This window comes from Rattus norvegicus, chromosome 14 (assembly GCF_036323735.1).
Source record: "Rattus norvegicus strain BN/NHsdMcwi chromosome 14, GRCr8, whole genome shotgun sequence".
Classification (NCBI taxonomy): Eukaryota; Metazoa; Chordata; class Mammalia; order Rodentia; family Muridae; genus Rattus; species Rattus norvegicus.
This window is the reverse complement of record NC_086032.1, coordinates 101,644,239-101,668,026: the sequence shown is the minus strand read 5'-3', so window position 1 is coordinate 101,668,026 and position 23,788 is coordinate 101,644,239. Positions and strand designations below refer to the sequence as shown.

Sequence of the window (23,788 nt, the reverse complement as noted above, 5' to 3'; positions counted from 1 at the left end):
AGGGCTACATAGAAATACCCTGTCTCAAAAAGCAAACGGCCAACCACAGGATTTCACTACAAATAATTTCCCCTGTACAGGTAGGTATATAAAAGCACTCCGTGATCTTACCTCACATAATGACAGCATTATTCTCTTGGCTTTTTGTTTGTTTGTTCATCTTGATAGTGTCTCACTGTGTAGCCTTGGCTATCCTGGAACTCACTATGTGGACCAGGCTGCCTGTGGACTCAGAGGCCAGGTGGTTTGTTTCTCTAGTGCTGGTATTAAAGGTGTGCACAACCACAGGGGCCTTATACTGGTTACTGTGGTAGGTAACTCGCCCTCTGTGAGGCTGTGGTAGTAATCTTTGTGCTGCTCCCTCACCTGCTGGAGGACGGCGCTGCACACTGTCAACTCCATCTTCGGGGAGTTTTTCTTCCTCATGTAACTCATGAGATGTTACCATGTTTGTTTTGAGGACTATATAATACCAATGAAATGTCTTACTGGGTATTTTTTATTTCAATTCATATACACTATGAATAAAGTGAAAACGAACATCCTGTGTGTTGTCTTCCATTTTTATGAGGACAGAGCAAATCTCTGTATCCACTCTGCTCAGCACAAGGAAAGAACATCTAAGTTTTAACGGACAGTGCCAAACTGCCTCCCAAAATCGATAGTGTTCCATTCATTGGCTCTTTTCTCTTCATATCTGAAGAATGGGCACAGCCAAAATGTGTTCGTCCCCTAATCCACTCTCTCAGGTTAAGTCATCGTTTGTTTTTCTATGAATGAGGCCACTCCTTACACGGCTAATGAACACTGTGTGTGGGGATGACAAAACTATTCTTGCAGGGACTTTGTTTAGTTTTCATTTAATCAGAGCCCAAAACAATCTTGTGTATTGGAACCTACTTATCTGCTTAGTCTGCCAACACTTTCCCATTAAGTGCTCTGTGATTTCTGGTTTTGATTTGGTTTTGGTTTTTGACAGGGCTTTACCAGGCAGTACTGGTTTACCTTCCACTCGTAGATCTGCTGTGCCGCCACAACGACCCGCCACAACCCACCAGCACATGCTTTGTGATGTCTTCACAATCTAATAATTTCAATTTTTGTGTAACCAAAGTTATCTTAAGCTAAATATGGCCATGTTTGTATTTGCATACATGTGTGGTGAGGGTGCACGTGCTTGTGTGGAGGCTGCTAGGCACCCTTTTCTATTGATTGCGCTCTCTTGCCATCCCTGGAATAGGGGCAAAGTCTCAAGCAGCCCAGGCTAGCCTCAAACTCATTATATAGTCAACAACTATCTTGATTGACTTCTTTTTTTTTTTCTTTTCTTTTCTTTTTTTCGGAGCTGGGGACCGAACCCAGGGCCTTGCGCTTCCTAGGCAAGCGCTCTACCACTGAGCTAAATCCTCAACCCCTTGATTGACTTCTTGATCTTTTTTCATTACCCCTCAGTGTATGGCCCACCATGGTGATATAATACTACCTCTACTCTATTAATTGGATATTATCTTTAATTGTCACTAAACATGTGTGTTTGGTCTTTTTTTCCATGGTTTGAACCATTCTAGTTTACAAAATGAAAGAAAAAAAAGGACAAAGACATGAAATTATGGAGCTATTCAGGAATGTGAGGGATAACTTTGTTTTTTGTTGAAACAATCCAAGCAGGCAGGGAATGCCTAATTCTCTTGCCTTAGCAAGAGTTCTAGCATGAGCACAGGCACAAGCAACCCCATGTTTTGTTCAGTTGCCCATATAAAAACAACAAAGACTTTTCTTCAACTTTGGCAACCCAAGGCACATTTTAAGACAATCTGCCCATGGTAATACATGGACTATCTAAATTCAAGACTCAAAGGAGTAAGATGTCAGTGTAAACTCCTCAAACCTTGGCATTACTAATGCTCCTCACCACGGCTGTCATCAGCCTAAGTTTTGTTTTCCTAAGCCCTTGCTCAGGTGCCTTTCTTTGGAAACAGTGGTGAAAACTGTCACACTCTGGGCTATCCTGTTCCCACACACGGTAGGCTGCCCTTGTCCTAAAGTCTATCTAACTGCTAAGAGGATATCCAGCTTTGCGCATTAGCCAAGAATGGACAGAGGAACTTTCCGGTTTTTAATCTACGGTTTGGGTTTGGATCTAGTGGTCTCCTGACAGCCAGTCACTGGCTATGTAAATTTAGTCTCACTGGGATTTGGTCACATTTCAAAATTTCAAGCTAGTATGGCTAGTAACTGTCACCCTCTGGTAATACAGAGCAGCCAACGAGATGTGCATCGCTGTAGACCCCTCCAGAACACAGTGTGGATACAAGGAACCAACCAATGCAGAATCAACAGTGCTGCATGGTTACTTAGAGGAGTGATGGTGGGTACAGAAAGGTCATGGACGCTGACTTGGTGTGTGACTGTCAAGTGCTAACCTTCTCTCTCACTTTTACTTAGTTATGCTCGTCTTCAAAGGCTGCTTCCCTATGTAGCCCGGACAGATCTTAAATCCATGGCCATCTTCCTGCCACAGCCTCCCGGGTACTGAGAATTCAGACATAAGGGACCACATCAAGTTACCCAGATCCATTTCTAAATTCCATGCAAGTATATATTTGTGTTGACGGAAGAGACAGTCGAAAGTGGTAGGTCACTCCCTACTTGGTGAAAGCTGTCCCAAGTGTCCAGAGCGGCTCCTCACATACTTTGTTATAAATTACATAAGCACAGTTACCTGCGAGTTGCCCAAAGGTCAGCATCTTTGCAAACACCTCCGATCTGAGCATAAAGGCTCCTGAGGATTCTCTTACACCTGATCATTGCTATTGCTAAAGCTTCAGGCTTTTACCAAGTGCTACAACCCAGATGCGTACTTCTGAAACAGACAGTCTGCAGATATCCTTACCGCCCATATCTTGGCATGAGCCACAGATACGCAGGTATAATCATCTAATGGACTAGGAACAGCCTTCAAAATTGAGGATGCTCTCCTCGCTTACCAATAAGGTGACTTTTCTTAAGAGGAGCTATCCCTGACAGCTGTAACCATTTCCTTCTTCCTGGATAATGAAATCTATGACTGGATCCCATCTTTTGCCCTACCTAGAATGGCCAAAACCTTTTCCATAGCCTATTCTTGATCTAAGCGGGTAATTTCCTAGGTATCACTCCCCATGCTCTGAAATGAAATCATAGAGGCCAGAGAGAATCCTGGCCCATCCTTGATAAAATCAGAAGGCAGGACATACAGAACGTGGAGGTGCTGACCTTGAAGAGAGCCGTCAGACACTCTCTGAAGTTGTTTTCTCCCCTATGTCTCCCTGAAGGACTTGTTTTCTCGTCATTACCTGGCTCCTTTCTTCTTTGTCTTCTCACTTTGAGACTTACCTCCTAGTCACTCACATGTGCACCTCTGCTTCACTGCCAGGCCCGCTTGGCTTTGCTCGCACCAGCTGCACCGGCACTAACGAGCTCCACTCACCCTGAGGTAAGGGCCAGGGAAGTCTGTCTCTAGGCTTTCCCCCAAGCAAGGCAGGCTATTTTGGAATTCTGCTGTGAAGATGGTGGACTTAGACTCCTAAGTACAAAGTGCTGACCAGCCCTGCTCCACACTCCTTTATAGACCAGAGGAAACTTGGGGCAGAACTATTCAATGGAAACCAGTAAGTTGGTATTTTCTTAATAAAAGTTAAAATATTCCCAAGAATTCTAATTAATATTTTTAAACATTCACTTTAAAAAAGAAAAAATAATAAAGGGATTGTCATGTATTTCCCCTTCCTGTATGGCTAGGGGCTTAAGGAATCCAGCGGCGTTTACTGCTCATCTGTCATACTTACTCAGCTTAACTAACGTCTCAGTAAATTTTTCACAGTTGATTGCAACTCGGCATACTAGGTGGATGAGCTGATGGTAAGAAAAGAAGAAGTCTAGCAGCGTACGATCATAACCGTCATCTTTGCCCTGAAGGTTAAAGATGATAAAACGGTTGCACTTAAATTGTAGAATAAAGAGCATATTTTGTGCAAATGTAATAAGATTAAGTAAAAAGCTAATTAAATCTTTAACTTCTATAAGAATCTAGTTTTAAATTCCAATTTTCTAGGGTGTTAAGATCATAACTGCCCTAGGTTTATTTCCGTGAGCAGGTGCTACCTACCAGCTGTGATTACCCATCATTCCATGACTCCATAGAGGAACAGCACTGAGACGTTAGCATGGCTACGGACATGGCATCAAGAAGACTGACTTACATGTGATTTTTGAATGATCTGAAGGTATTTCTATACGGGTAACTATAATATTAATTATTTTTAATATTTTATCATAGGAGAATTGCTCAATTATACTTAAGATCCAAAAATAGTAGGCAAAAGGCAGTGTGAAGGAAGGTGTGGATGAAGAAAGCTAAAGGGGAAAAATATTTTTAAAAAAATGTTAAAGCTAGGGTAAATTATCCTATATTAACATAGCTTACCGCTATAATTTAGAATTGGCACTATTTTAGAGTAAGTGTTAGAGAGCAGAAGCCAGATGATGACTCTGTCAGTGGCCTGGGCAGTTAAGAAGACCTAACCGAGGTCTTAATTATGTGGCCAAATTAAAAACATCTCAAGTGCCTAGCTGAACGTTGTAGATTTAAATGCAGGACGTGGCTACAGTTTAGCCTGGTGTCACACTAAGGCTTACTGTTAAGCTCTCTTCTTAGCAGAAGGAAAATCTTAAGGACCAGTTCATGCTGTTGATTTTGCAAATGCCAATCAACACGTAAGAGCGCGTGAAGCGAGACGTCCAAAGGAATCTGATTATTGATCTGATTATTAGCCTTCATGAAACGTTCACATAAACCTAACGGATCCAACCGCCAGGGGGAGCTCAGATTACCTTGTTCTATAGAAATACGATTTTCCTGGCATCCCAACATACCTTACTGGTTTCCACCATTGTGGGCAAGAGGCACATATTGAGTTCAGGGCGCGGAGGCCGAATATTGCTTTTCCCTCCTATTAGCTTGATATTTTCTCGACAAGGGAAATAAGGTCCAAGAGACACTAAGACATTAAAAGTGTACAATAAGAATAAATGGAAAACATAAATCTCCAAGCTTCAGTGTGCAGAATGATACATGTCAACCACATTCAGGGATTATGTTAAATAAATACGTACTTGGTATATTACTGTGATGGTAAGTACAATGGTTGTGCTGTAGGAAGGGAACCAGAGTATGCAGAAAATCATGGGGGCTCAAAAGGACAAGTTCCTTGAGGACATCTGAAAAGTAAAACAGTTTGAGCATTAAGCACTGGGGGGGTTAGATGTACCCACTGCTTCTCCACTCCTGAGTCCTGACGAGGTTCTGGTGTGGTGAGCACCACACACTGGCGGAGCTCCTCACACAGGGAGAGACGCTCTGATGCCCAACTCAGGATCAAGAGCTACGACAAGCAGAGCGGAGGCCCTTACTTAAGACAAGACATTTAAAACACTATCCTTGCTCCCCCATCCCCCTGCTTCCATGTAGACACACACAGTCCAGTCAAACAGCAATGTGCCATATCATTCATTGCTATAAAGTCCATCACAACAGCTTGGGTCCGAGAAACAGCTGGTAACCTGCAGTCTACTATTCAAAGCTTGGTGATATTGGCTGGACTGATTCTCACCCACTGACCACACAAGAGTCAGTCTCAGGATGGGCAATTAGTTGTTTTTGCTATTCTGAGAAATTACAAACAGTTAATAGTCTAATGCTCACGACTTCAAGCAGTTCCTAAGGTAGTAAAAAACTTCACTCTGTATTTAAAACGAAGATTCTTTTAATAGTTATACATTATCATTTTATAAATGAGTGTTCGCTCACAAGTGGGTCTATAGTTACTGAGAAAAAATTATGAACAGATGAAGTACTTAAAATTTTCAATTAGAAAAATTCAGCAAGACAAAAACAAGCAATCCCTGCTTCCCCCAGCCCCCACCCTGCTCTAGCTCCTGTCTATAGAGCAAGTCACCGTCTGACTTTTGTTCCTTCTTTCCTGGCATCCGCCTCTAAGCAGCACACTCTCATTCTTGTCTTCACGAACTGAGAAGTGTTTTTAAGGCCAACAACCCACAGTGAAAGAACTAACCTTACCCTTACAGGTGATGTGGGATCAGAAGATCAGAACTGCAAGAAGCCTACGGACAACTGAAAGAGACCCCAATACTCAACACACGAGTGTGTCAACACTAGCATATTAACAACACACGAGTGTGTCAACACTAGCATATTAACAAAGAAGTTGCCTTTCTTGGGTCCTGCTTGCTTGGGTGAGTTACACAAACAAGTTTCATTGTCTTCCAAACACTGTAAATCTAATATCACAACCTATATAAACAGGACAAAAAGCTAAACAAACCAAAAATTTCAGAAATATTGGTCTATAGTTTTTTATTTTTCAAGTAACTTACCAATGCAAGCATTTCGTAATTCTGGAGGGCTGTAGGAATTAAGAAGGGTTAGAAGTTTATGGGCGAATTCAATTCTCTCCTGCCACTGGATTAGTGCCTGCTTCACATCTGCAAATATAAAAGCAGATATAAATGGGCTTTTGAATAATCACAGGCCCTCATAGTTTTTCTTCTTTCTATTGTGATACATCAAGAGTTTTGAATTAATTACATAAAACACGTTTTGGTGAAAGCTAAGTGGTTAATTTTATGAGATTATTAGATTATTACATTAAACCTACTCTTCTTTTTGGCAGGAGCAGGGTAAGGGTGGAGAGAGACTGGCTCTGCTATATATAGCCCAGGCTGGCCTGGGACTTTCCTGCTCTTGCTATATATAGCCCAGGCTGGCCTGGAACGTTCTTGCTCTCCTGGGTAACCCTCCTGAGGGTGAGGATTGTGGGTGTATGCTAAACATGTTACATCTTTTCTATTGTAAAAAAAAACTACTATTATTTGTGCATGTGCACACTGAGGGTGGAAGAGGACTGAAGACATGTGTCACGGTGCACGTGTAAAAGTAAAGGACCATCTATGACCCTCCGTCTCCCCTTCCACATTTTGGTGGGTTTCAGAAAGCAGACTTAACTGATCAGGATTGGGTAGAAAGCACCTTTATCCATTAATCCATGTCAATGATGTGAAACACACTAGATTTCCTAAAGTACTTGGTTTTATGACAATTATATTCCACTTTTTTGTTGAGATGAGGTCATGAGATCTGCTCTAGGTCTGTCTTAAATTCTAAAGCTCTAGGGATCTTCCGTCTCAGCTTTTCAAGTCACCAACACTGCAGGTGTTATATATAAGGCACTGATACATTTCATTTTCTAGATCATGATGTTCAGGACTAGTAATAAATATTTTTACACTTATTTCTACTAACACTAAAAATGACCTAATTTGAGCCATGAATGTTAAAACAAACAAACAAACAAACAAACAAACAAACAAACCCAACTTACTATTGTGTGTGGAAGCTTTTCCAATCTCCTAAATCTTGACTCTCATACTATGCCTATTGTTTTTTGTTTTTTTTTTTGTTTTTTGTTTTTTTCCGGAGCTGGGGACCGAACCCAGGCCCTTGCGCTTGCTAGGCAAGCGCTCTACCGCTGAGCTAAATCCCCAACCCCTTGTCTATTGTTTTTAAGTAGGTATGAATAAAATCTATAAGAACATTCCACTCCCCCTTTATATTGTGAGATCATGATAAACACTGTACAATACTAACTAGTTCAGGAACCAATGGCTCGGGAAGTAGGAAGTCATCTTTTGTGAGGCCTTTCATTTGTAAAACAAGTCTCTTAAATGGCAGCAAAATGGTAAAAAAATAAAAACTACACATGACCAAACCTTTTCTCTGGAGATATGGGCGTGTAGACTTCAAAACCGAAAGGAATATTGACAGAAGCTCTGCTAAGTCTCCAGTCACGTGGCAGGCTGTTGCTTCGTGGTACATCATGTGCAGTGTGTTGAAGGACTACAAGGGATTGAGGAAGCAACATTTAAACCTTCAACTTCATGTCTACTTTAGACAAAAAGGAAACTCTTTATCTTCTAAAAGGCATTTCCAGACTCAGATTACATGTGCATATACGTATACCAAACAAATGTTCTTTGTATGTGTGGTGTATGGTAAGTGCATGTATGTGTGTACATGTGTGCGTGCATCTGTGTGTGTATCTGTGTGTGTGCATGTGCGTGTGTGCATGTCAGATGTTTTCCTCAATCATTCTCTACCTTTATAAAGAAGACGTCTTGAAAAGATTTGTGTGTGTGTGTGTGTGTGTGTGTGTGTGTGTGTGTGTGTGTGTGTGTGCACGCGCGCTCACCGGTGTGCCTAGGAAGGGTAGAGGACAATTGGCAGAGCAGGGCTCTCTCCAACCCCTGTGCTGAGCGGCTTGTGGCTTATTTGTGTGGTCTTGGACAGAGCGGCTCACAGACCCTGGAGCCCGCTCACCTTCCCAGTGCTGTGGTGAGGGCAGGCCCACTGCCTGGCTTTATGTGGGTGCTAGGAGTCAGGTCCTCACGCTTGCAGAGCAGAACTTTATTGACTGGACCACTTCTTTAGACTCCAGTCTTTTTAAAATAATACAACCTTATTTTAAAGGTCCTTTACCTTCAGAGCTGTATTTTATGTAAACATTCTAGTGTAAAAAATAATTTAATAATATTTTTTAAAAAATTCCAATTATTGCACTATTTAACCTGTAAACTGGCAGACCAGGAATTATATGGTTTGTTAACTGCCACATTCTTTTGCCCAGCGCAGTACTTAGCAAAGAGTAGATATTTCAATCAGAGACAAACATTCCTTGTCTTTCAGCTCAGGGAGTAATCTATTTGAATGTTCCCCATGAACCACTGCAAAAGTTCGAAGTCTTCAAAATGTAGTTTCTTATTCTGTTCCTTCTCTATAATACCATTAATGAAACAAAACAAAACCAACAGTATATCTTAAATCATATAGCGCTCTCTGAGTGTTCAATTTTATCTTATCTCCAGCACACATCTAAAGAGTATGATGTACTTCTGGTAGCTTTAAGCCATCTTGCCCTTGTGAACTAGGAATCATGGGAAGAACTGACTGAAGGCATCAGTCTTGTACAACTTCCTCAATACCTTCTCTTCTGTCTTTATTCCACCAAATAAGGAACTCTTGGGAAATAATGTGCACCCTTGACTACAAAACACATGTATTTCATTTTTATTTACTAAGTAAAATAAATAAAACTAGTTAAATAAACCTAAATATAAAGTGAGGACTAACCTATCTACAACCCTGCACAGACAGTTCAGCTTACACGCCCTATACACATGCAGTAGGAACTCTCGGAAATGAGATGCATTCACAGTAAAAGGCAATCAGGATTTACCTCAGTCATCAGGATTAACCCTCGATTAAACACTACAAGAAGTCTGTCTTCATCAGATTCTAAGAGTATTCTGAAGGCACTAGAAGAAGAAGAGAGTCCAGTCTGAATACAACAGAACAGTCTGGTGACGACAAAGACACAGAAGTCAAATTGGCTTAAGCTCCTAACTTTCCACCACTATAAAATAAACTGACTACATCTGTTGTTTCTTAATTTTCAAGAGATTTTATTATGTAGCCTGTATTTTGTGGCAATCCTCCTGGATTAACTTCATAATCTGGAATTACAGCCATGTACACTATTTTTGAGTCTCAAGTCTAGACCACTCTGAATCTCAGACTAACCCAGCAGGTGGCACTCAGGTATGGGACATCTTACTTTTCCACTAGTACCAGTTTGCAAATTTGCCAAAGTTTAAAAAAAAAAAAAATCCTCTGAAAACACAAGCATTTCTACTTCTACGTACTCTGGGTTAAGTTCTGCAAAACAGTACATTATACTATAGTCCAAAAGCACTTATCAGTTTTGGGAAGAAAGGGTAACATGAAGTGCGGCCTGGGAGATTTACAGGAACAACCCTGAAAACCTTAAGATTAAGTCATGGGCACATTGTGACTTACTGCTGTGCTCAGAGCTCATTCTGTGAGGTAACAAAGTGCTACTAGAGAGAGCTGCAGACAGACACTTTTACTTCCACTGGATGCTTCTTTCCTTTACTTAACAAGCAGCAATACTTAAACGGAAAAAGCTGCAAACAATAAACCATGCTGAACTGAATGCCAAACATTTAAGAGAGTTCCTTTAAATGGAATTGGCAAAAAAAAAAAAAATAATAATAATAATAAATAAATAAATAAAAATAAAAAAATGCTCATTTCATTTTGTAGACCACTGAAGATGAAACTCCAAAGCCTTCTGAAAGAGATCACCTAATCTTTTCTTGGGTTCACTAGTTTAGTATTATAGTGAATGCACAAAATTGTGCCCACTGTTTTTACGTCCTCTCAGCACTACACATGTTGTGCAAAATTTAATTTCCTTAGGTAAAGAAAGTAAAATAACTGGAAGCAGTTATTGTCTGAGTCCTCAGCCAGTTCTGCAGCTGAGAACAGTTTATTGCACAGATGCTTCTATTACTTTTGCTAATTCTAAAAAGTCCAATAGCTCTGAGGAAAAATGGAAGAAATATTAATAATATCAGACTCATCTTAAGATGCAAAAGCTGTTTCCCAAGACCTCTAGACTGGAACTACCCAAACGTGGGTCTGAATGAACTGCCACAGACAGAGCCTTCAGACTTCATACATTAAGATCCCTTTAAATACTGAGAGGACAACACACAAATATAAGCCAACCAAACCAAACCAAAAAACGCACAAACAAACAAACAAGTAACTAGGTAAAGCTGTTCCTTGGTACAGAAGTGTTTGCTGATGACCTTGAGAACTCTGTAAACTAGGAGAGCCAAGCATGCAGCTCAGCTGGCACAGTGCCTGCTGACAGTCGGGAGCCCTGGCTTTGACCCCAACACTACACAAATAGGGCACAGTGGCGTGCAGCTGCAACCCCAGGACACACAATGTGGAGGCAGCACAAGGACCAGAAGGTCAAGGTCACCCTTAGGTCACAGTGCACAGTAAAAGGCCAACCAAAAGGCTACAAAAGACTGTATTTAAAATAATAGTAAAAAACTTAAAAGAACAAAGTTTTAGTTGTAATGATTTAATAAATTTTTCCTTTAGTGTCAAAAGGAGAGGTCCCATGCTCTTACTTGGAAAGCCCACCCAGAAGCTGGTCAGAGAGCCCCCCTCTCACCTTATTAAAGTGGTCCAACAAGAGCGGCCATCTAAGCAGCGCAAGTAACAGCTTATGGTTGTTTTCTTAAACTGTTTAATATCTTCTAACTCTTCTTCTCGCATGTCTGGTCTCTGCGCTATAAACAGCTGCATCAAATTAAACAGTTCTTCCACAGCCTAAGAGAGGCGGAGATAAAACGGTGATCTATGCCTCCCCACTCTCCGTGAATGTTCACTAGCCAACTACTGAAGTCATGAATCAATCTACTACTGCAGAAAGCAGGGGTCATAAGTCAGTAATCAAATGAACTTACACTTAAATACATTATATACTACCACAAGTGTCTGACCTTTAGTATTATTGCATGACATTGTCACCAATAAAGCTCTTCTCAGAACAGCCACGTAATCAGATTAACCAAATAAAACATTGTATTTCAACTTGTTCATAACTCCGTACTGGGCAGTGCCAGATGATGCTGGAGTGAATGCGAGCTGCACGCGGCTCCTAAGCCCCTGGACATGCCTGTATGATCATTAAAACTGAAACTCACCAAAATTCTAACTAGACACAAGTCTTAATGCTGCTTAAAACACTAGCATTTTAAATTTAAAGGTGCAACTAGTGACAGGCTATACTTATTCTGTTCCCATCCTTTAATAGGTGAGAAACCATTAGTTTGTTTTAAAAACATTTTTATTGAGGGAGAGGAGCAAGGTACACGTGCATGGAAGTCAGAGGAGAGCTTTCAAAAGTCGCTTCTTTCCTTCCACTCTGTGGGTCCCAGGGGTAAAGATCAGGTCCTTCATCAATTTGGGCAAACGGCTTTACCCTTGAAAGCATCTCACTTCTCGTAAGGATTTCCAACACTTAAATGAAGCCTGAATGATTTAAAGCTGTTTCTGAGACACACCTTGTACCAACATTTAAAACATTATTCTAAATTAATGCTTAGTGATAAAATATGGGAAATAATATTTAATAAAATCCTTACTGTAGCTTTATAAATTAGTTTACTTACATAAATATGAAGCAACAGTTGAGTTTTAACACAGCTACTAATGAATTAAAATGTGTAACTTTAAATTTTTACACCACAATTTTCATGAAAGTTCCTAATAGTTAAGTTCTACCACAAAGAAAGAAAGAAAGAAAGAAAGAAAGAAAGAAAGAAAGAAAGAAAGAAAGAAAGAAAGAGAGAGAGGGGGGGGGAGGGAGGGAGGGAGGGAGGGAGGGAGGGAGGGAGGGAGTGGAGAAGGGCGGTCAGAGAAGAGAAGAAGGAAAAGCCCCTCTCCATCTGACTGAAGAACCAGCTCACAGAGACAGGCAACTCACACCTGGTTTACGTGACTCCAGGCACCACGGTGACTGAGCTAAATGTCACTCATGTGAGCCATGATGAAAACTACTAGAAATGATGCTATCACGAACCCTTCAGCCTCTGACAGACACTCAATCTCTCTTCTCCATTTTCCAGTCTTAGCTTTGAAATCTCTGGTACTGAATGATGTTTCCTTTTTCCATTACAAGTACTCTAATTTTCTGAATTGAAAATTATGCTATTCTGTCTGGGTAAGAAAATCTAAACGTACTATACAGCAAATAAGAACAGTTTAACTTAATGAAGGACAGTCCACTTTGAAATTATACTCCATAAAGATGCCTTGATCTCTTCAGTAGGTACACATTGAAGATGCATTTACAAAGCATGAATCCGGGTCGGCAGTATCTGCACAGCATGGCCAAGCCCCTGGTCTGTTCCCCAACAGTGACAAACCAAAGTTAAAGCAGGAAAACTATGTGGTATGTGCCACAGGTAACAGAACTTTAATATTAGCATAAGAAAATATAATCACTTATTTTATAGATTGTATGAGGGTATCTAAGAAAGCAAACCTTTTACATCCTTACACACGGCTGAGATGGGTCTGGAGAGATGGCACAGAGGTTAAGGGCACTAGGTTTGATTCCCCAGCATCCACACGGCAGCTTGGGATCATCTACAACTCCAGGACCAGGAAATTCTACCCCTCAGAAATTGGCCTCAGTGGGCATCAGAACTACATGTGTAGCACAGACAAAACTCCCATACACATAAAATACAGTTTTAAAGAAAAATATTTAGAGAAAGAAACAAGGTTGGGAGGGAGTGCCTGGCGTGAACAGGGGACTGGGTACAGGCACAGCGCTGAAAGCTAGGTAGGGAGTGGGTAACCAGACTACTCTACAGCTTGCCAAACGTACTGCTAACCATGTACAGGAAACAGATATTAAAAGTATGAACTGTACTTACTCCAGGGTACTGGCTGGCGTGCGGTGTGAGGTTCTTAAAGGCCCACTGGATGTTCTGATGAGAAGCTAGCTGTCTAGTAAATGCAGGTGACTGCTCACAGCAGAGCCGCAGAATGCCATAGTAGGCAGGCAGCATCCCACGGTTAAAAAGCACCACATCCTGGTCGTCATGGTCAGCAAGGATGTAATTGAAGGCAATGTTCTTGGTTACCACTGGGTTCTGAACAATAAGGCGGATATTCTCTGGACACTCAGTACACACATTGTACCAGAACGAAAGCAAAGCCTGCTTATTGTGATTTGTAGCTATTGCTGGCTCAGACAGTTTAGGCTGGAAAAGGTTCCACAAATCCATGAAATATGTGGAAAACATCAGCTTCTCAGTTTTGGAAATTAAACAGTAAGTCATAAAGCTAAGATAGGGCACTAGCTTTGTAGTGCCGTGAACAGCAGCATCAACATAAAGTTTGGCTCTTGAGAGCAAACCAAGGAGCACGTTGTAGACCTGATGCAGGACTACTGTTGTGTCAGGACTGAGTGGAAGGTCACGGGTTGGGATGTGCAAAGACCTTGTTGACCGGAACATCTGGCGGAATGAATTGCTTGGTATAAGGGACACCAGAAGATAAGCTGCAGCTATAAAATGTAAAACAGAACTGTCAGATCCTGGAGCGACTTCCGTAAACTGAAGAGCACTTATTACACACAAAACCACTCTTCCCTTGATTAATAGAAATGATTAAGAATTAAGGGACATGACATCTTTCGGATATCCTTCCGATTACCTGTTGTCCAGAAGAAGGGTTCCCAAAGGACCATAGGGAAACTCTCCACTCTCCACTGCCGTGTCTAAGTGGCAACAACAACCACCAGACTCTCTTGACACCCAAGCTCACCTTCAACTCCTAACCTCTCCTCCCAAGCACTGGCATCAAAACTAGTTTTCTAGCCTATTCTGTTCAGTTTTTCCACAATGTAGAATTTTCCCACCTCAGAATTTATTTTTTCTGAAGAAATAGTATGATTTAGCAAAGAGAAAAAAAATTAGAATAAAACGGCTTACAAAAAGCACTTGAAACCATTGAATCATTTAATATTTTTGCAATGATTTAAAGATAATGCCATATAACATACGTAAGTTATAAATATATAAGAATACATATATACCACCGACACAGTATGTAACTTTTGAGGGTCCCATCCCTTTTTGGAGGGAGATGTGTTACCATGTGTACGGGCCCAGGCTGTTTCCAATCTCCCCATGGTGTGTCAAGTGCTAGGAATAAAGATACTACTAGCTAGAAGCCTTTCAATAGCCTAAGGCAACTCCCTCAGGAGGGGAACTGCTTCTCAATAAAGCTGTTTGCCCGTCTATCTTACAAAAAAAAAAAAAAAAAAAAAAAAAATCTGCTAAAGGCTATTCTAAGGGTCAAAGAGATGGCTCAGAGGTTAAGAGCACTGACTGCTCTTCCAGAGGTTCTGAATCCAATTCCCAGCAACCACATGGTGACTCACAACTATCTGTAATGGGGTCAATGCCCTCTTCTGATGTGTCTGAAGACAGCTACAGTGTACTTATGTATAATAAATAAATAAATCTTTAAAAAAAGAAAGCTATTCTAAGAGAATCCCGCCTTTTGCATGCCATTAAGCTTATAATTACTACCGCTCTGCTGCTGTGATTTATGAGATGAGTCCATTTGCATAAGCTAAAACCTGAGCTGGACACCAGGTCTTTTTTCATACTAGGAAATTTGGAATAAATTTACTTCACATAGGTCTTTGATTTGGGGGGAGGGAGAAGGGAGGGTGGCTGTGCATCTCTAGGTTTCTCCATGTGTCCCTGGCTGTCCTGGAACCCACTGTATAGAGGCCAGGCTTCACATTCAGAGACTCACCTGCCTCTGCCTCCCGAGTGCTGGGTGAATGGTGGGTGAATGGTGGGATTAAAGGCATGCACTACCACACCTGGCTACAATAGATCTAAAAATGTCTTAAATTTTGTTTATTTATATATTTTATGTGTGAGTGCTCTGTGTGCACGTAGGCCTACATGCCAGAAGAGGTGATCAGACACCCTTTTAGGGGGTAGTGAGCAGCATGTGGCTGCTGGGACCTGAACTCAGAACCTCTGGAAGAGCACGGCTGAGCCTTTCGCCAGCCTCTTTCGTGGTGTTTTGTTCTGAGACAGGATCTCACTATGAGGCTCTGGCTGGCCTGAAATCACGATGTAGATCAGGCTGGATGTGAATTTAGACCTGTGCCTGCCTCTGATTCCCAAGGGCTGATACTCCAAGCCCTAACCAAGGCTTACCTATTTTAGAGTTTTTATAAGTCCTTTAGCTTTTCATTTATGTTATTTGAATTATTTTAAAATATATTCAAACTTTTCAAGTATTTAGACCCTAATATTAAAAAAACTGTCTTTTTCTAGTTTTTAGTGATTAAAAATTTTAAACTGGTAGCTAACAATTTGTTTCCTAACTAAAGGACTTTTGCTATTGCTAAGAGCCCTGGTATTTGCTAAGCAGCTCAACTGGTATTTTAAGAGTACGTCCTCTGCCCCCATCACTGAGATCGCAGGAGTACAGGGCATCTACCCATGTCAGAGGTTACTGGACATTCTGGATGAAAGACTTCTATGCAAGTACTGAAATGGGGCATTATAAACGTTAGAGGAAGGGAATGTATTTTTTAAAGGATCATGGGACAAACAGGTGTGGCCCATTGTAAGAGTAACATTACAGTGTCACTACAATGTCAAAGAATTTATTTCCACAGCACCATCATGAACATCAGTGTAACATCTGGCTAATATCCTCCAACAGGATTGTGGGGGTAAATAAAATGTGTCTGGAGACTAAAGCCAGCGCACGGGGAACCTCCACTGAAAGGTCCTCTTTGCATACAAACCTTTGACCTCAGACAGGTACAACACAACGCCCATAAACCCCACCAAGTTCCTACCACGATTAATATCTACTATTATTATGAATAAGGAAAAAAGGCAAATTAAAGATTAGAGTTTGGGGGTTGGGGATTTAGCTCAGTGGTAGAGCGCTTGTCTAGCAAGCGCAAGGCCCTAGGTTCGGTCCCCAGCTCCGAAAAATAGAAAAAGAAAAAAAAAAAAAAACACACAAAAAAAGACAAAACAAAACAAAACAAAACAAAACAGAGAGTGTGCCCCACCCTTTTCACTGGTTGACCCGTGGTGCTTTTGCATGCTTCCAGGATCCGGCCTGGACACCCGGTATTCCACTGTCACACGGCTCTTCTTGTGCCTTTTTCTCAGAACCCCTGTGATCAACCACTCTGGCAGTTAGTTGTGAGGAGTACTGTCAGGCAGTTCAAAGAATGTCTCAAACTGAGGTTATTTGAGGCTTTTGATGGTTCAGCTCAGAAATTAGGAGTTTAGAAGAACAGAGCCTGTGACTTATCAGGAGTACACTCCTCACGTGGGCTTTCTGATGTGAGCCTTGACACTTGCCTAATGGTCATGTTTCCTCACTGTCAAGTTACCTCTGACATTTCCTCACTCTCCTCTTCCACTGTCACTAAGCTCCTATCAAGGAGGAGTTGGGGTCCACCCCTTGGGGAGGATGCAAAAATAACTCAGTAGTCTCCTTCATGAACCTGTTTACCTCATTATTTAAACTGTGTGTTGTGGGCATTTATGTCTGTGTACCAACTGGTACCACGTGCTAGCCTAGGCCACAAGAGTGCAGAGTGGAGTCACATGGGTGTTATGAGTACTGAGGGTCTGGGAATCAGTATGAACTTGTTTTTGTTTTTGTTTTCCTTTTCTCGGAGCTGGGGACCGAACCCAGGACCTTGCGCTTATTAGGCAAGCGCTCTGCCACTGAGCTAAATCGCCAACCCCCAGTATGAACTTGTAAATAGCATTTTATACTCTGGATTAAAACAGAGTATCATATTACTTGTTACTGAAATTGCTGTGTGCCACTCTTCCGTGTGCCTCTGACACAGCCACATCTTTTAGCAAACTGGGCATCTCTACACGGCACTACACTAACCCTTAAAGCACCAGTTCATTCTGACTACTGCCTGTCCTTAAAATCTGTCCTTTCTCACAGAACCATGAATCTGTATTTTACTGGAAAATGGTGTTTAGAAAGCATATGGATATTAGCTGTGTTTCTCACTGAGGTAAAGTCCTCTCAGCTGAGAAACAGCATGTCATTGACTGGAGACATTCTAAAAATTAATTTTGATTTTCATTTGTTTGAACTATAAAAAAGAAAGTACATTATGTTTACTAACAAACAATTTCCTATCTCACCCATTGTCCTTTTTCTATATGTCCAATTATCATCTAAGAATGTATCTGTTCATTCTCCGCTGGCTTACTTACAAAAAATATTATGTAACTCTCAAAATTACAGCTATGATTTCTGCTGCAATTACTATTTTAGTCTTAACATCCTCAAGAGTTAATTTTATTGTTTGTTTTTCAAGACAGGGCCTTACTATGTAGCTCTGTCCTGAAATCAAGAGTTACTTTTAAGAAAGAAGTTTCTCGGGGTTGGGGATTTGGCTCAGTGGCAGAGCGCTGGCCTAGGAAGCGCAAGGCCCTGGGTTCGGTCCCCAGCTCCGGAAAAAAAAAAAAAAAAAAAAAAAAAAAGAAAGAAGTTTCTCATCTTTTACTTTCTTCAATAACACTTAAAAACAAAACACAAAATACTCATAGTGTCAAGAATTTCAAATATTAACACACACACACACACACACCACCTGGTCTTTTATGACACCTCTCAGAGCATTGCATAACGGGCATTATCATTGGGTTACCCCCCCACCCCCCAAAACCCTAAAAGTTGAACTCTAAACAGTAAAAGAAACCTAAAATTTTGAACAATGAATAATTAGCTAAATTTTAAACATTTGACTTACAAGTCCTGACTCTAGGATAATTGTGAGCCAAAAGAAACCGCTCGACCCAGTTTTCCATATTCTGGAGCACCCAGCTGTGTGCCAGCTTATTCCGGGGTGTCTGCACTGCCAACCAGTCCAGACACTGAGAAGGATTGTATTCAATAACCTATAAATGAAATGAAAAAATACGATATACAATAAACTGAATGAGAATTTGATTTTCATTTTCTTTTGGTATATGCCATTATGTATTTATTTACTTAACTCTTTATTGATTTTGTGTATTTTACTACAAGCATAAATGTGCACCCCATGTGTGCCTGCTCCTGAGAAACGTAGAAGAGAGTGTTGGCTCCCCTGAACTGGAGTTTTATGAGTGGCTGTAAGCTACCATGTGGGTGTATGAGTGCTGGGATTTGAACCTGGGTCCTCTCCAAAAGCAACAAATGCTCTAAACTACTGGGCTATTTCTCCAGCCCATATTTTTTCTTTTCCTTTAGAGTCTTCACAAAAGTTTTACCCATCTTTTCCTACTGTACTGAATAGATTTACTTATAAGTAGCAAGAAAAGAAAAACTCAGAAAAATTTGTTTCTAGTTTACAAATTTTAAAATAATGTAGGATGAACATGAGATTCCATGGGCTTGGTAAGTTGGTTCACTTACTTAAAATTTAAATCTGTCTTGGCTGGTGACATGGCTTAATGATAGAACTAAATCCTCAATGTTATCCCCAGCACTTAGAAAAATGAAAACCCCTTTAATTTTCTAGAGTTTGTTATCTGTCATTTCCTTACTCAATGGTCAAACTAACACTGCATGAGACTAGAAGGATTGCTGTGAAGACTCTTCTCATGGGAGAAGAGTGGTTGGCAATCCTGGGACTGTAGGCCAACCCATCACTTGATTTGAACAAGCTTATTGTTTACTGCTACGTGAATGGCCTTTAGGTTACAGTAGCACAGTTGAATTGCTTCAACAGGAATGTGTGATGGCATTTGGCCCTTTGGAAAAAGGTTTTCTTACCCGGGCTTTGAGCTTTTCCAATCATCACAAGAAATCTGTTAGCACAGCAATGACCCCACAGCAAGGGGTCTTGGTCTTCCTTCTACTAACTTTTGTCAACTGCTAACAACACCTGGTTTACATTTCTAAGGATTCTAGATGCTTTATGGAACTTTCCTTCTGAGGAAAATTATTTTTTATGACAACCTGCCACTGTCTGAAGCCACTGATTAAGTAAGAAGAGAATGTACAAGGGTAGAAGCAGTAAGAGAGCGAACTCCATGAGGGAGTAGGGCTGGGGGAAGGTAGCTGAACCTTCCACTCAACTTGGTTATATTTTGTTTTTCTGTAAGTAAAATTACCCTTAATTTAAAAAAAGAAAAAGAACAAATTGAAAGAAAAAAGAAACAAACAAACAAAGGTGAATCCGAGGAAGACTGGAAACATGGACTTACCTCCCAAATCCTCTGCAGAATGTAAGATGCAAAGGGGGGCGTTCCTGGGGGCCCACCAGCAAACTCCATCAGCATGGTCAGCAGTTTAAAGAAAGGATTGGCTGCCTGTAAAACACACATGTCTTTACTGAGACACACCTATGAGCCTCATTTACATCTGCTCTGATTTCTATCTGAGCTGGCAGGGCTCAAACGGCTGGCAATCCTACCTATGGACTTGAATGACCATAAAATGTCGAGCAGTTAGAACATACGACCAATTACACAGAAGCAACATTGAACATGTATCTCTGGATGTCAAATGTACTTAGCAAAGAAGTCATTCAAGGCTGTTATTTGTTTATAAATTGACAAGTGAATGTTCATTATACTTTGAAACTCTCTCTGTGCATCATGGCTAAATAGAGCTAATTAACACGGGTTATATATTTGTCTTGTTTTGTAATAAAAATACTTAAATCCATTGCCATAGCATTTTTCAAGTACAGAAGTATGTTTTTCGCTACAGTTCAATCTCTGGAATTCATTTTTCCTGTCTAATAGAAAGAAATTTCAGTAAATTTTGGCAATGAAACAAGTATGCTTTATTGAAAACCTTGTATTATTTCTTTTGCAATTTCTGATCCTCAGGAAATCACTTACTTTGATGTTTTTTTAACATGTACTAAAAAACTTAAACGCTTCTCTTTTTGGGAAAATGACCTTTTCTTTCTTTGGGATGGAAGATGAAATAGTGTCTCTCTACGTAGCCCAAGCTGTCCTGAAACTCACTATGAAGACCAGACTGGCCTTGGTCTGCCTCCAGAGTCCTGGGATTGCTAGATGGTTTCTATCTAATACAGACGCTCAGGACACTGTTCTCCATCTTCCATTTACTCTCTACATACACCAAGTTCTGGATAGTTTGTGAAATTAGCTTTAACCAAACAACCTTGAAGTTTGGCATAGAAGCAGCACTCTGGTATATAGAATTTACATGTATATATTCACATGTAGTTGGAAAACTGTATTTGCAATAAAAGGGGAATTAACTGTTAGTTCAAATTTATACCCATTACCAAACCCTTACATACCTCAGGTGTCAACTTTGCTATTGAAGTGAAAAGCATAGATACAATCTGAAACAGGAAAAGTTGGATTTTAGAATATTATTTTTAAAATTATCAAAAAAGTTGACGATTCCTTTCAGTACTTACATGTTCTGCAAGTCGATTGTTGTACCGACACAGGCTAAAAATGAGATTACAAGTTTGTCTTATATTGATGCCGTCACGGATATGTTGAAATAAGAAGGGAAATCCCTGTTAAAAACACAAGTTGTTCGTTTAAGAACTACTATATTGTTTTTAAAATGGTTGAATTGTTTACTACTAGTAAAGGGGTTACCTTTCCTCCTGTTAGTGCAGCCATGTCAGTCTGTGACAATGTCAAATGCCTAAAAGAAAATATTAGTGGAAATAAATCTTTCCCATGTGTACTAGCTTTTAGCTATTAACAGCATGACATGCATGAAACCTGTCAAGTCTATTATACCCATATCAACTGCCACCATAAAATCTGGGGGGGGGGGGGGGATGGGGGGATGGCTAGATTTGCTTGTTAAGCATCTCAGGCAACTTGGCAAGATCGGAACATGGAGCATCCAAGACTACTGCCGAACTTCCATTTCACTAAATCAATTAAAATGTTAAAATGGGTCTAATTTTATTTTGACAGCTATTTTTCTGAAATTCTAAGAAATATTGGTTTTACTGTATAAGTTAAAGAAAATATGTTTAACTTCTATAAAAGTTTAGGTTTTTAAAAAACAGGAGAGTGTCGAGAAGCCATCATTCAAGTTCAAATTTACCCGAAGCACAGCCAATCCTGCTCCACATTTACCACCAGTCACTCAATACGCAATTCTGAGGCAAATTCCACGTCTGCGTTTTTTTTATCATTTAATCCATAAATCTCAGTACATTATCTCAGGAAAATGTCAAAATCAAAACCACAGTACCACTATTCACACCTAAAGTAAGGCAGCCGGCCTTTCTCTCTTATGTCATCAGTGAACTCATTTCCTAAAGTGTCTAAAAACTTTGTACTTGTTTTGTTCCCATCTGGATGTGAATGAAAGTCTTTGGCTACAATGGCCTTCCTTCGATGTCTTTAAAATGTTTCATCTACGGTCTCCCCTGGAGCCTCCTGCAATCTACCCTGTGAAGAAAGCAGTGTGTTTGTCCTGTAGCAATCCCGTATTGTGTCTTGCTAAATGAGTCAGTCCTGATGGTGGTGTCTAAGCACACTGCTCAGTTCCTGTAAAACAGTAGGCATATCTAAAGACTTGATGAGATCTAGGCTTCACTTTTTAATCAAGGATATTTGTAGGCTGTGATGTAGACTTTCCTCGGGGAGACACATAAAGAAGGGGTTCCACCAGAGATGACCTTGGAAGCATTATTTCACTTAGGGTCACAAAACAGTGGTTTTCTAATTCCAACACTCCTTGCTCATGTGTTAAGTTGAAACATCTGTATCGATGAACTTCCCCTCATTCGCCACTCAGTTGACATGGACGTTTATTTCTTGCAGTAAGATAAACATATACTTTACACCATTTCCAAACAAAGGTTTCATTTCTCAGTATATTTCAAACGTTGCCAACAAGTTTTTCAAGTTGTCTTTTCTGGTACCATTCTGAGATTATCAATGTAAGCATCTTGATGTGTTTACATTCCAGCACAGTTATTCTTACTTTTGATGTGTACCTTGTTCAACATAAAAGCAACAGAAACTCCTAAAGTATATTGTTGAGTCCTTTAAACATCAACCCCAGAATAGTCTGTTTAGTCTCCGTGCTTCTCATAAATAAATAGATAAATAGATAGATAGATAGATAAATAAATAAATAAATGCATTCCAAAGAATCTCACTCACTTGTTGCCCACTGCCTGGACACAGAATACTTCCAGAATAATTCTAATTATATTAGTAACAACACGATTATCAAGACAGCTTAAAATAACTTTGCAATTCCTTCTTGTCCTCTGCGTACAACCTGTTGGGAACTGACAGTGGACATGTTCTTTACCTCCTCTGCAGGGGCTATATCACCCCGACTTTGACCTCCAAACACTGCTTCTGATGTGCTTACTTATAATTATACAAAACATTTACACGATTCAAAAACTAAAGCCACAAAACAAAAACATTTGGTTTTGTCAAGCTTCCATTTCTATGCCTTCGACCGTGTTTTCTCTCAAAACCATATTATTAACTGATGATTTGATTTATAGCTAATTCTTGATAATTGAGTAGTCATGTTCTATAAAATGGTACAATGAATTACCAAAAACCAAATCATCATGCTATGGAAACAAAACACAGACCTAGGTCCCTGTGGACATGTTCACACATATTTATCAGCTGAGTAATAATACATTACCATATTTTACAGGTGTTTCTGTTTAATGACACCTCAGTTAATATGTATGATTAATTAGGTGAAATTGAACTTACAGCCAAACAGCATTGGAGCTCATGCCTGAATGAAACGTGTCTACTAAACTCATTCCCACCGAGGCACAGCACAGCCTTTGTTAAGCTCAGGACACTAAACAACACTTCAGCACTATTCTTAGGAACCATTTAAACAGTGACATAACCAAAGGAAAAGCACAAGTATTTTTTAAATGTGGCATACATCATAAAAGGTACATTTGTTTACAACATGAAAAGCAACACAAGACAGCAGGTCACTGCCTTGTTTGACCTTAGCCGTTAGCTGGGAAAGCGTGTGCCGGGAAACTTCAATTTTTCACACTCTGAATACATATGTGTCTGTGGATCACACTGAAAGCTCCTCGGTATTGAATTTTTAGCTTTACAGATAAACTGAGCAAGTCTGTGACTGTTAAACAGGAAATGCAGGAACGAGGACTGCTATATACACATACATTCTCTTTCTTAATTTTCCTTTTCCTAAAATTAGCAAATATATACAATCTTCTCTACT

General features: G+C 40.2%; 1 protein-coding gene across 8 annotated transcripts in view; it reads right to left on the bottom strand.

Annotated features, from left to right (window-relative positions):
- Window positions 1-23,788, bottom strand: part of Usp34 (ubiquitin specific peptidase 34) — a 190,410-nt gene that overhangs the window by 9,493 nt on the left and 157,129 nt on the right. For 6 of the 8 annotated variants that reach the window (XM_039092231.2, XM_039092232.2, XM_063273407.1 and 3 more), the window contains 13 exons: window positions 21,178-21,226; window positions 20,988-21,092; window positions 20,865-20,909; window positions 19,792-19,896; window positions 18,351-18,498; window positions 13,441-14,075; window positions 11,166-11,323; window positions 9,351-9,429; window positions 7,828-7,954; window positions 6,436-6,543; window positions 5,155-5,259; window positions 4,915-5,039; window positions 3,828-3,951 (listed from right to left, as the gene is read on the bottom strand). In XM_039092231.2, the coding sequence (XP_038948159.1) occupies window positions 3,828-3,951; window positions 4,915-5,039; window positions 5,155-5,259; window positions 6,436-6,543; window positions 7,828-7,954; window positions 9,351-9,429; window positions 11,166-11,323; window positions 13,441-14,075; window positions 18,351-18,498; window positions 19,792-19,896; window positions 20,865-20,909; window positions 20,988-21,092; window positions 21,178-21,226 (1,913 nt within the window). The remainder of the gene's footprint in view (window positions 1-3,827; window positions 3,952-4,914; window positions 5,040-5,154; window positions 5,260-6,435; window positions 6,544-7,827; window positions 7,955-9,350; window positions 9,430-11,165; window positions 11,324-13,440; window positions 14,076-18,350; window positions 18,499-19,791; window positions 19,897-20,864; window positions 20,910-20,987; window positions 21,093-21,177; window positions 21,227-23,788) is intronic. The other 2 variants (XM_063273409.1, XM_039092233.2) reach the window with 2 other exon arrangements.